Source organism: Cynara cardunculus, assembly GCF_001531365.2.
Source record: "Cynara cardunculus var. scolymus isolate 2C chromosome LG 2, CcrdV1, whole genome shotgun sequence".
Taxonomy (NCBI): Eukaryota; Viridiplantae; Streptophyta; class Magnoliopsida; order Asterales; family Asteraceae; genus Cynara; species Cynara cardunculus.
In genome coordinates this window covers 68,080,335-68,092,762 of record NC_037529.1, presented here as the reverse complement: position 1 = coordinate 68,092,762, position 12,428 = coordinate 68,080,335, and the positions used below count along the sequence as shown (strand labels likewise).

At 36.7% G+C, this 12,428-nt stretch overlaps 2 protein-coding genes across 3 annotated transcripts; one reads left to right on the top strand and one right to left on the bottom strand.

Moving 5' to 3' along the window:
• Positions 1-690: 690 nt before the first annotated feature.
• On the top strand, positions 691-2,584 carry LOC112507801 (putative pentatricopeptide repeat-containing protein At3g15200). Its single transcript, XM_025112520.1, has one exon. The coding sequence runs from the start codon at positions 691-693 to the stop codon at positions 2,266-2,268; it is 1,578 nt and encodes a 525-aa protein (XP_024968288.1). The 3' UTR covers positions 2,269-2,584.
• Positions 2,585-2,775: 191 nt separating this feature from the next.
• On the bottom strand, positions 2,776-12,428 carry LOC112506595. Of its 2 annotated transcripts, XM_025110752.1 has the most exons (18): positions 12,263-12,428; positions 12,120-12,183; positions 11,611-11,719; positions 10,682-10,744; positions 9,532-9,632; positions 8,883-8,949; positions 8,715-8,786; positions 8,158-8,319; positions 7,815-7,888; positions 7,619-7,716; positions 7,247-7,354; positions 6,800-6,894; positions 6,113-6,250; positions 5,824-5,871; positions 5,325-5,439; positions 4,899-4,976; positions 4,686-4,786; positions 2,776-3,321 (listed from the first exon to the last, which is right to left on the bottom strand). In XM_025110752.1, exons 1-18 carry the CDS (start codon positions 12,339-12,341, stop codon positions 3,232-3,234), a joined length of 1,662 nt encoding a protein of 553 aa, XP_024966520.1. In that variant the 5' UTR covers positions 12,342-12,428; the 3' UTR covers positions 2,776-3,231. The 2 variants fall into 2 exon arrangements, with proteins under 2 accessions (XP_024966520.1, XP_024966521.1); XM_025110753.1 differs by lacking the exon at positions 4,899-4,976 and having other exon boundaries at positions 2,777-3,321.

Sequence of the window (12,428 nt, the reverse complement as noted above, 5' to 3'; positions counted from 1 at the left end):
TCTGTTAATTTTATATGTATTCGGTTCACAATACAAATTTTTTAGCGTACTTGTGAAACAAAAAGGTACATGTAAGAAATTTCACATGGTAAACCGAATAAACAAATACAAATATATTTGATCAATACATTAACATTTATATTTTGATAAAAAAATCATATAAAACAACAGGGTAAACCATACATTAAAATTTCACATAGTAAATCGAATGAACAAACACATTGTAAAACAAATATATGTTGATCAATAAATTAAGTATTATATTTTGATAAAAATCATATAAAAGAACATGTGAAAATAGAATTTTCCGTGGATCTGAAGTTTTTTAGAGTTTTCAAAAGATAAATCCTTCGGTCGACGGTGTAATAGTTCCATTAAAAGACAATCTTTGAATCATTAAGAGATGAATCTTGTTTGGCAAAAAAAAAATATGTGTCTTAATGATTTTAAAATATTCTGAATGGTTTTGTATCATAGATCTCCCTTAACCATTAAGAACACTAATTTTATTGTAAACAATTATTAAATAATTATATTTTATTTTATACTATATCATGTGAGCCTTTTAATTATTCTGACCATTTAATAAGTTTGCACAAAACCATTCAACAACCGCAGAAAAGCCATTTATAACATCGCAATTTCAATCGATAAAACACATTTGAAGAGAGCGAATTCATCAACGAAAACATGCAACCCAGAATTCGGTCGTTGAGATATCTTTGCTCCCGGAAATTTCATATCTTTTCCAAACCCCAACCTCAAACCCTCCTACAATTCAAACAGAATCAACCTTTGATCTTCATTAACGAAGAATTCCTTTCAACTTTCCGAACTTTTCACAACCAAACTCATCAAAGTTCAAAGAATTTCAGTGAAGGCGATCAAGAACTCCTCCCGCCGGCGATACTAACTACAGATGAGCAATCAGCCATGGACAACAAAGCTCTACAAATTCAAGACCTTCTCAAACAAATGAGCGAGCACAAAACCGTGAATGAAATCGAACAAGCTCTCACTGGATTGGGGTTGTCGCTAAATGAGGATCTTGTGCTTAACGTGCTTCGCCGGAACCGTTCCGATTGGAAGCCGGCTTATATGTTCTTCAATTGGGTTTCTAGCGCTAGTGGGTACTCACCTGGAACCGGTTCCTACAATGAAATCCTCGACATTTTAGGACGAATGAAGCGTTTCAATGAACTCTGCCAACTGCTCGACGAAATGTCTAAGAGAAATAAAAGTTTGATCAATGAAAGAACCTACGGCATTGTGGTGAATCGTTATGCAGCTGCTCATAAGATCGAGGAGGCCACCGAGTTTTTCTACAAACGAATAGCATTTGGTCTTGATCTTGATCTAATAGCTTTTCAAACACTCCTATTATCATTGTGTCGATATAAGCATGTCGAGGCTGCCGAGTTCTTGTTCCATTCCAAGAAGAACGAGTTTCGGCATAACATAAAGACCATGAACATCATCCTTAATGGATGGTGCGTTTTGGGTAGTTTACGCGAAGCAAAGAGGTTCTGGAATGATATCGTTACATCTAAACACAAGCCGGATAAGTTCACATATGGTATCTTTATCAATTCATTGACCAAGGCCGGCAAGATAAGCACCGCGGTTAAGCTGTTCCAAGCCATGTGGGCAAAAGGGTGCACCCCGGATGTGGCTATTTGCAACTGCATTATCGATGGGTTGTGCTTCAAGAAACGGATACCCCAAGCTCTCGAAATATTCAAAGAAATGAACGAGAAAGATTGTCGTCCTGATGTTGCTACGTACAATTCTCTCATCAAACATCTATGCAAGATTCGAAGGATGGAAAAGGCGGACGAGCTTTTGAAGGAGATGAACAAGAAGGGCGGGGATTGTTTGCCGAATGCTAGGACTTACGGGTACTTGTTGAATTCGGCGAAGAAGCCAGAAGAAGTAGTGGAAATCGTGGAGAGAATGGAGAGAAACGGTTGTAAGATGATGGCGGATACGTATAATTTGATTTTGCGGCTTTTTGTGGGGTGGGAGGATGAAGAAAAGGTGAAATCGACGTGGGTCGAGATGGAGAGGAGTGGGTTGGGACCGGATCAGAGATCGTACACGATAATGGTCCACGGGCTCTATGAAAAGGGTCGGATAGAGGAAGCTATGGCGTATTATGAGAAGATGACATCAAAGGGAATGGTATCGGAGCCACGAACCAAGTTATTAGTCGATGCCATTAAGATCAAGCTCGAGAATAGAGATCAGAAAAGCATGGCACAATTGTGACGAGCTATTTAGTTCAATGACCTTCTCGAGAAGCCGGTTCTTGTAAAATGACCCTCCAATGTATTTTTCTAGTTTTTTCGGGTGCTTTTTTACATCATGAGCCAGGTCAAATGAACGTAACTGCGTTAAAAATAATTAAAGACTATTTTTTAATTGAAAACTCATTTAAGGTCGTTCAACAAAAGTGCGCAGTTATGGCTCTGAAACTAAAGCATCCGGGTTCAAGTAATGCACATCTTTGTGCTTTTAACACTCATTTTATTAAGCTTTGTATGAGTTAAGTTTGTCTTTATTAGAAGACTAGAAACTGATGGGTTTGGATTATTTTTAGAACATTTATGGTGTTAATTTGATTGAGATTGCTTAATGGGAACAAGTGAGGAGTCGTGGCTTATTCCATATAACTTTGGCTTAAGCCTTAATGGCTTAACAATTAAGCCGTAATGAAACACTCCTTTTCCTATATGGTTTGAGCGAATAAGCCGTCCAAGCCATTAAGCTCTAAATAAACAACCCCTAAGTCCAAGGTAAACAAATTCGGATACAAATAAGAGCTAAAAACGTCCAACACTAAAACCGTACGCATATACTGATTGTCAAGTTTTGGTGTTCGATTTTTTAAGTCAAACTGAAATCAAGCTTGTGGTAAATCTGATCCTTTTAAGCTCTTGAATCAAACTTATATTATCATAGTTTTTAACTTGAGCTCCAATCTCAAGCACTCTTATCTTGTTCTTTTGCCACAACTTACGTTCCACGACAATATGAGAGCGCTTACCATCTCTTACAACCGATGAAACTGCTTAAAATGGATTCAAGATCATTAGATTACAATCGCTTACGTTCCTTACAGAAAGCAAAACATACGGCATCACATCACCTTTTTCTAGTTTGGAGGCGGAAAGGTGAAAATACCCGATGCTTCAACATTTTGCATCCACCCATTTTGCAACTTCAAGAACCCTAAAATCTATCGGCAGTTGCAACTTCAGGTTGAGCTTCCCGTTGACGTCCTTTTGCAAGATAAGGGCCCTTTCTAATAGCTTCCAGCAGCTGCATAAGAAACAAGTTAACAGACCAAACCAACGGGTCATCGGCCCAACAATATCTGAGTTATTGGTAAAGTCCAACGGGTTATTTAGCTATATAGGTTTGGATTCACACGAGACCAGCCTGTTGTAGTGACTGTTGTAGTGAGACCTGTGAGACCACAAGATAACGTTGAAACTTCACAACAATTTGTTGTGAAGGTATGAGAATCAGCAAACCTTCACATCAAAAGACTGTTAAGATAAACCTTCAGTCTTCTGCTATGAAGGTTCAGTGTATTTTACGTGGTCTCACGAAAACAGCTTGGTCTCACATGACCCCAAATCTAGAATGAGATCTTAATTAAATTCATGACCTCTTGGCGTACTAAAGAAAAAATGGCAGGAAATTGACCAAAATACCCGACCTTTCCAACCAAATTCATTTTTCAACCATTATCGGAACCAAATTCCTATTTTATCCTGAGTTCACACAAATGCCTTAAGCATTTGCGTAAAGCCTATTTCCAGATCAACAAAAAGAAAAGGAAAAAAAATTCTTTACGCAAATGGAGATCCTTGTGTGAATTCTTCACACCAATGTGGATCCTCAAGCAAATTTGCGTGAAGATCTTTTTTTCTTTTCTTTTAAAATCTGAAAATAGGCTTTATGCATATGTGCTAGACATATATGTAACTCTGGCTAAAATGAGAATTCCCTTAAAAGTCAAGTTGGTTGGGGAGATTAGCTATTTTGATCAATTTCCCAAAAACTACTCCATATCCATCAGAAGGTCATGGATTTAATTAAAGTTTGGGGCTTGCTCGAAATCTGTCAAATACGATCCCTTCTTTCTCTATTCAATCCAAATATACCAGAGTCCGACCTCCCAAGAGGTCAAGGGTTTAAAATCCAGAATGTGCCAGTATTTGCTGTATATAAAATATTATATACTCAAACAGGATTCAAAATCCTGGGGAAACGACTCGTTGTTTCCATGTTGTGTTCCATTTATTTATTACTATCACTCGGTCTAAAAAACACAATATTTGATCTGACCCATAGTTTGATAAAAGTAATAAGACGAATGTTGAGAAGAATTCGCCAATATCTTATAATGCTGGCTTGCATTACAGATGGTAAATTTTGCAAAAAGTTCTTTATGGAAAAGGAATCATTTGCAGTTTCTGTAACCATCCTAAATAGAAAATAGTTCTTTTGGACTGGAAAACACCATTTTTCTTGCTTTCTTACATAAATGGGACCCATGATACGAAATATAAGATGGCCAAAACAATTTGGATAGCATCAATGAAGAAGGATTGTAGAGGGTCACACATTTGCAGAAAGGCAATGATTCGTGGTATTAAACTAAAATGGAATTAAACCTTTTCGGCTGTCCCAGAAAGAGCTGGATCATTCAGAAATTTAGAAGATGCTGCAAGAGCCTTGTAGGTCGCCTCACAACAGTTGTATCTGGCTTCCATACCTGAAAACCAACCAAATAAAAAGAACAAATGATTCAAGAGAGAAAGAAATCCAAATAGTGGAAGAGAATAGAATCACCGAAAAGGGTAAAATGGGACTTGCTTAAAGAGTACCCCGTGGCTGGATTTTAGACTTTGTTAGTATGCACATTCTCGTTGGTAAAACTTGATTATTGGTGGAATACACAGACACTGGTATAAATAGGGCCAAATACATCAAAAAGTAACAAAATTCGGTTTAGTTTCTATTTAGTGTAACAAAGAAATATTTTTTCTCAATAGATGTAACAAAGTTTCAACATTTCCCATCTTGTAACATTTGATGACATGGATACCCATTTAAAAAAGGTTTATTAACAGGTTACAGCGAAGTGGATGATAAGCTTGGTACTCGCATCATCAAATGTTACAATGGGTACAAAATGGGAAATTTTCAAACTCTGTTATATTAAATAGGAAATCTGCGAAAAAAATCTTTGCTACACTAAATATGAACCAAGCAAACTTTGTTGCATTTTGATGCATCTCTCCAAGAAATACCTATTTTAGTTGTTTCTGTATACGGATCTGTTACTATATTTATTATCTCTTGTCTGGAGCAGATCTCCACCAGGAACCATGGTCTAGCAGCCAATCCTGCTATCAACCTATAACCCTGCAAATCATTTTACCCGTGAACACAATGCCCTACTAATCAATTTATCAAGTAAACTTCAACGATTCCAACTAAGTTAGCAAAAAAATATCAGCATAGATGTAGACATTCATGATCTTGGCAATCGTTTTAGCCAACAAAACCTGACAAAAAGACCAAAGGGTCATTGGCCCAGCGGTACCCGGATTACCAGTCGAGCCTAGCCTCCCTGGAGGTGAAAGGCTCAAGCCTCACGAAAGGTAAGGAGTGTGTACGAGTAATTGTCGTATACAATATTTATATACTTAAAAGATAAGGTGCTGACGACTTCCATGTTTCATCTTAGCAATTACATATTATGAGACGATAATGGAATTTACAAGATGAGACAAAAAAGAATCTCACCGCGATGCGAAATTCAGACTCGAGTTTAAGAATGGCAAGAACAAGACCCTGCCACATGGAGTAACAACATTGTTAAGCAGAAGGCACCTGACTTAAGTAAGAATCCTCTGCTAGAGCATGAATTACCAAACTTGAAAATTATCAATCGTAAACAATGTAAAGCGTCTTATTATCAAACTGGAAAGGATCAGAGATTTATGCAAATCCTTGATCCTATTAGACGACATATGGTTAAATTAACAGCATTATTGAGCAAGGATTATAGGAGGTGGCCATAAAAAGAACTAACCGATGGTATGAGCTTTGGAGTGTTGGATGCTGTTTCATAGATTAATCTACGCAGGCTTTCTTCAGCATCAGCATTCAGCAGTTTGTTGTTCTCAGGCCGACTTTCTCCTACAATGTTCCCAAGAGAATGCAAGGCGGCCTGTTTTCCAGTTTAAGAGATATTGCCAGTCATAATAAGACATGCATAGGCTGCAAACAGAGCTTTGTGACTAAAAGGCCCTGTTTGTTAGCAGCTTAATGAGACTCACAGCTTATTCGGTCAGCTATACATGACCATTTAGTAGTGGCTTAATGATATTGAAAGTGGCTTATTCAGTAAGCTTCTAGGGATGAGCTTTATGCAGAAAGCCAAGTTTTTTTCTTCCAAACTTGTCCCTCCCAATTAGAAAACACGCTCCTTCTATCTATGAAAGAATTCTTCCAAATAAAAACTTCCCCAATCTATACAGACATATTAATCCACACAGATAGCTTTATACATACAGGACTTAATAGAAAAACCAATCAAACAGCCCCCAAGTCAATAACACAGACAAGTAATGTCTCATGTACCATCTAAGTGACCATTTATGCTATACGGGGAACAAAGAAAAAGCAAGATTAGCACCAAGATGAAAGTCGACGATTCTTGCAAATAGGAAAGTAAAAGTATGGGTGGAATTGTGACACACTTATGAAAAGAGCTAACCAGTTGTTTCCCACGGCCATGCAGATCAAAGGCAGCGCTAACAACATGTCTAGCAGCAGATGTGTTTGACAGGAGCAAGACAGCTCCCTGGATTGCTAGAGCCATTCAAAAAGAAGCAGAACCATGTTTAGATTACATACCACTAAACAAATTAGAACTGGTCAATGTACATATTAAATAGGGACTAGGCAATCATAGTAAATCCAAAGGAACAGATAAAGGAAAATTAAAAGCAAGAAAGAAAGAGAAAAACAAGGAACCAAATGGTTCATAAATCCAAAAGTGGTGCAAATGTGCAATGGTTCCAAGTCCGTTCAGTACTCCAAACATGTAAAGCGAAAGTTAAATGTTTTTTTGGTAGAGAATGGAAAGTGAAACACATATTTCAAAAATGGTGGGTCATCTCCAGTTCCACTAATAGCATATGGCATTGACTAACATACTTACATGACCCTATTTGACCTATTGCTTCAAGACCACATTCACATTCATCTGCATCTTGATTATCTAGCAATGAAAGCCTTTCGTCAATGGCTGAAATCACAGCTTTAATACCTACATAAAGGGTAATGTTAAGATAGAAGCAATCAGTCAAACATCATTTATATATTTGGAACATATTAACATATGCATGTAAGATTCATTGAAATATTGCTAAACAGAATCCTACAAACAGCCTAAACACTACAGCCTCACTCCTTGCCTTGGCCAGGTAAGCAGGCTATCCCATGGTTCATATTGTTGATTTGTAGATTGCAAGTAACTATCATACTTATACAGAGACAAACAGACACAGATAAGAGAGAGAGAGAGAGATACTGGATTCGTCTATAAACATAAGAACATTCTCCTTCGATAAAAGCCGTCCGCTTATCATCATTGCCCTTGACCTCAACATCGATTCAGCAGAAGAATTTCTGTAGAAATATAAGATAGTTAAACAGCTTACAACAGGCAGAGACTATAGATCAGATACGAATATAAGTAACAAAGCATATTTCTATCATGCAAATACCTGATTATAGAAATAAGTAACTGCAAGATATTGGTCCGTAGCACATATTCCATTCCATGCTGGACCTCAGCCAACTTAATAACACAAGATTAAAGCAAGGTAAATATAAAAGGTACAAAACCCATCTCACAAAACAACAAAAATGCAAGGCCAAATCCAAGTCAAACAAGTTTAAAAAACGAAGCGTTTAAGTTGACTTTCACAGAATCTTTAAATGTTAAGTGTACAGGTGATGATGTGTCGATAAAAATTCCCTAACAGAAGCAAGTACCTACTGCTTAAGTACATCATGTAGTGGTTGCAAATAAACGGGAAGTGAAACAATAACAGAATAATGACAAACCTCGTAAAGGAGCTCCAACATGCTCAAGGTCATGAGGGTATCTTTAGTATTACGAACTTCTGCCTCCATGAGACCAAGAAGATTTGAGTTGTAAACTAACGATGCTACTGCACTGGAAGTAGAAAATAGCTTCACAATCAATGCCAAAACTCGTACTCGTCCCTGAAATGAATTTTCAGAATAAGAGACCGCCGAAGTACACATTTGCATAAACAAATTCGATTCTTATGCATGCTATACAGCTACAGCCATTTTGATATGCACATCTCTGCAAAACAGTTCCACGCACAATTGTCACTTAGATGATCAATTTTCTAGTAACTATATTTGTTTCACATTATACGGACAAAGAGTAAAATCTATTCCGAAAATTAAAAAAGGTTAACAGAAGGTAGTTGCACACTGCAACAAAGACTACAAATAACCCATAATTTCTAGATAGCCACAATGTCGTCAAAAAGGATGCAACAGGTCTGGCCGACCCAGATCCTATCATGAACTACCCTGCTGCCTAAACTCCATGTTACATAAACTGATACAAGCATTAACTAGCATACCATTGATGAACATCTTGCTGCTAACTTTGTAATATCTGTAGTTTCACTGGGAGTAGCTGGGAATATGATTTCCTATAAATGGAGTAACTGAACGTCATAACTTCCCATAAATGTAACAAAATATAAGATACAAATTAGATTATAAAGCAGAAACAGATTTCAACTCACGATTCCCTGTTGAGAGCTTGCTAAAGTCCTGATTGCATCTGTCGCAGCAACAGCCACTTGTTCATCACTAAGTCAAAAGAAGTTTGTAGTTGATTTAGGGAAAATGTAACCAGATTTGACAACAGAAAGAATATTGTATGGATATTTTTAAAGATGGAGCTAGTTTATGTTCTCTCCAGTCTCCACAATGAAAGACACAAGGATTACATGCTTCAACTTTGACTTAGCTTATTGAACTTCTAGAAGCAGTATCAGTAATTAATTCATGTTAATTGCTGCATTTTAGAACCCAGAATAGGTTATGAATGAAATCTCATAACTGGAATGATTGCGTCTCCTATAACATCTAGTCACTTTTGCCCATTCTTCTTTGCTCAAAATGACATCTATATTTAATGTTCTGACTTTTCATATGAGAATTTGTATCGGTATAAATTATTTGAATCCCCCATCATTCACATAAAATTATATGTAGAATGTGTATTCCACTTAAAATTGTCTACATACTGCCTATGTGAAAGCACACATGCATAGAAGCTAGAGATGTCATGGTACATGAATAAAGATATTTAAACCAAAAATAAGCTCTGAGAAGTGAACCAAAAAGACAGCATAGATAAAAAAGAAAATAAATTGTTTCAAAGTGTACCCATCAATGAGACAATTAAGCAAAAGCGGATACGCGCAATTCTCTTTTATCAGTGAAGTAGCGAAACCAGTATCATCAAGATTCTCCAAAAGGCTAGAGATCTGAGCATAATAATGAAAAATACCAGCATTTACTTTGACCATATAGCAAACTAACACGCAATATAAAGAAAGAAATCAGCCTTGTCTATCTAACCCCTTCCAGAAAGAGGAACACAAGTGGAAACCAAATTTTCTTAATTGGAATAAGAAGAAAAATAGTTGCTCTCAGACAACATTCAATTCTAATATGGAAACAACAGCAGTAACATTGAGACTGAGAAGAGAAGCATAAGAGATGACACATGATATTATGAACTAAAAAACAATTGTTCGCAGTTTTGACGGAAATGGTGTACACTGACTAGAATGACTGCAACATTCAATCTTTTTGACAGCTCCTACAAAGATTACGACGCAACCGCACAATAAATGTGTTTTGAAGTGGCAATGATTGGTCATTTACATTCATGAAGATATAGCATGTTTATAAATCCTAACATACAGTCTACTATAATGGTGTAACAAAGAGGGTCTGGTTATTGAGTAGCAACCCAATCTATCCCCACCAAGATGGCAAGAAGTATCCAAGATGTTTTATCGTCAGTCAGATAGCAGAATGGTCACTTAAGCTGCTAGAACCCGCAGATATGGATGAAAGATAGAAATTTGTAACGCGACTTTATTCCAGCAGCTTACTTTAAATATTTGCAGATAAGCTCATAAAACTAAGCAGTCTCATATAAGTCTGGAACTTGGACATGTTTTAAGAAAGTCAAGTCCAATAAATATAGATATAGAAGAAATTAGTTCACGATGCCACTGGAGAACGTTATGTGCTGAATATTTACAGAGGTATGTCTTAGATGATCTTTCACAGGTGTCAATACAAGTGTTTCTTGGTTCAAATATGGTATTGGACAATATATTTTGAGCTCTGGTATTAGAGCTTTTTACGTGAAATACTTATCATGCACATACCGAATATAAAAGGCCCAATATGCTTAAAAGATTGGAGACTCACAGGACTAAGCTGGCACAAGGCCGTTCATTAGGCCATGAACACAAAAATATGCAACAAAAGTAGCTATTGTCTGTTAAATAGTAGTTACCGTTTTACAAGCCAAAGTTATGACTCTCTGAGAATATGCTTGCAGGCCAACCACAATGAAAGGCTGAACAAGGACAAAAAATAAATCAACAATGTAAAATCAATTAGATAGTTCAGAAGATGTATAATGACAATATGAAACTGGTAATAATAAATCTTTCTATGGAGCAGTGTTCTAAAGTCAAGCCAAGGGCCACTTAAGTGACCACCAAGATGTTGATCATCCCCGCACCACTTCCATAAGTTGGGGACGCTTATCTGACACTTAAGCATTCTGCACTAATTGACTCTCCAACAAATAGTTAAATTGAGCATTTCCAAAAACTAGGCAAGGAATGACAGGTTTTCCTCAACTTGCCCATCAAAAGACTTCTTTTAGAAAACCTTTTCAATCCTTCCAATTTGGTGGCACTTACATTACACACTATAGTAACTGGCCTTAGCCCTTATGGTTTACAAGGCAGAATATATAAAATGATCAGTGGAATTTTACACCTTTTTCATATACATACCTTAACAAAAAAAATTATCATCTATATCAATAAAATCCTCATTGCCAATTGTCATCCATATTAACAAATTAATGTCAATATTGAGGGAGTTTAATTTGTCAAAGGACTGAAATAAGGTTGTTGCTTGTGAAATAAAGCATGAGACATCAACTATTGCCTGTTGGACTTTTTACAGCCCACCTCAATTGGAAGGAAAAGGATGTATTTGACTGGTAAAAGAATTTGTAGAGGCATGGAAGTAAAAACACAGAGTGGTCAAGGATCACTTAATCTACCTTGCCTTCTTTTCATGAAATGTTTGGCCATCACACTATCTATTTTTACTTTTTACAATAAAATCACATAGATGCTAAAGAAGAACTTAATCAACAACAGCAACACGAAAAGAAAATAGGTTAAGCCAAAGAAACAGACATACCATGTATTCTGGGATAAGAGAGGCCCCATACTTTGTTCTAAATATCTTCTCTAGACAATCAACCAATGCATCCTCCAAACCAGGCACATCTCCTTTGGTTTGCAGCGCACTGCAATTAAAAAAATTCTATTTAAAACCCTTTTTTTCTTAGAAATCAAAGAACTAGACACCACTTGGCAATACTAAAATCTCCAAAACTATCTTATTTTACGTAGAAATATGCTCAGTTTCAATATGCACTTCAATAATTTAGGAATAAGTGACTCAATCACTAGCAAAGGAAGATAGAAGGTAAACGGATGAACTATGTTTCGAGTTAACGTATATTAAACCTGCCTAAATCACTTAAACCAATCAGTTTTTAATTAAACTTGGATCACATATGTACAATTTCCTATGGAACTCAGACTTCATAGCCATAATGCCACCTCCATTTCACAACAGAAACTAAAGAGCAACAAAAAAACACAAATCAGCCTGAATAATCATTAATCAGATAGAGAGATTACTTGATGATAACAGGAAGGGGAAAAGAGCCAATAAATTCCTTCACAGCAGCTTCTGACCGAGTACCTGAAAGTTACATAAACAATTAGTGCCGATCAAAACGCTTTCAAAAAACATTAACCAGAAGTGTAAAATGCAAGCTAACCAGGATCAAACGAGAAGTCAGAAGCTGCTTGGAGAAGCTTTGAAGCATCAACAGAGTAATCTTCCTCCATTGCCGACATACCAGTAGTAGTGATGATCAGTTACAGAAGAAAATCGATGGTAAACCCCTGTCTGTGTTTCTTGCAAAATAATCCAACAACCCACCG

Bases quoted from the DNA above. Each gene is read 5' to 3' on its own strand.
- LOC112507801 (XM_025112520.1), top strand. From the start codon at position 691: ATGCAACCCAGAATTCGGTCGTTGAGATATCTTTGCTCCCGGAAATTT.
- LOC112506595 (XM_025110752.1), bottom strand. From the start codon at position 12,341: ATGTCGGCAATGGAGGAAGATTACTCTGTTGATGCTTCAAAGCTTCTC. The intron at 9,633-10,681 runs GTAACTACTATT...TATTATGCTCAG, and splicing joins TAACTTTGGCTTGTAAAACG to ATCTCTAGCCTTTTGGAGAA. The intron at 8,320-8,714 runs GTATGCTAGTTA...AATTCATTTCAG, and splicing joins CAGCAAGATGTTCATCAATG to GGACGAGTACGAGTTTTGGC.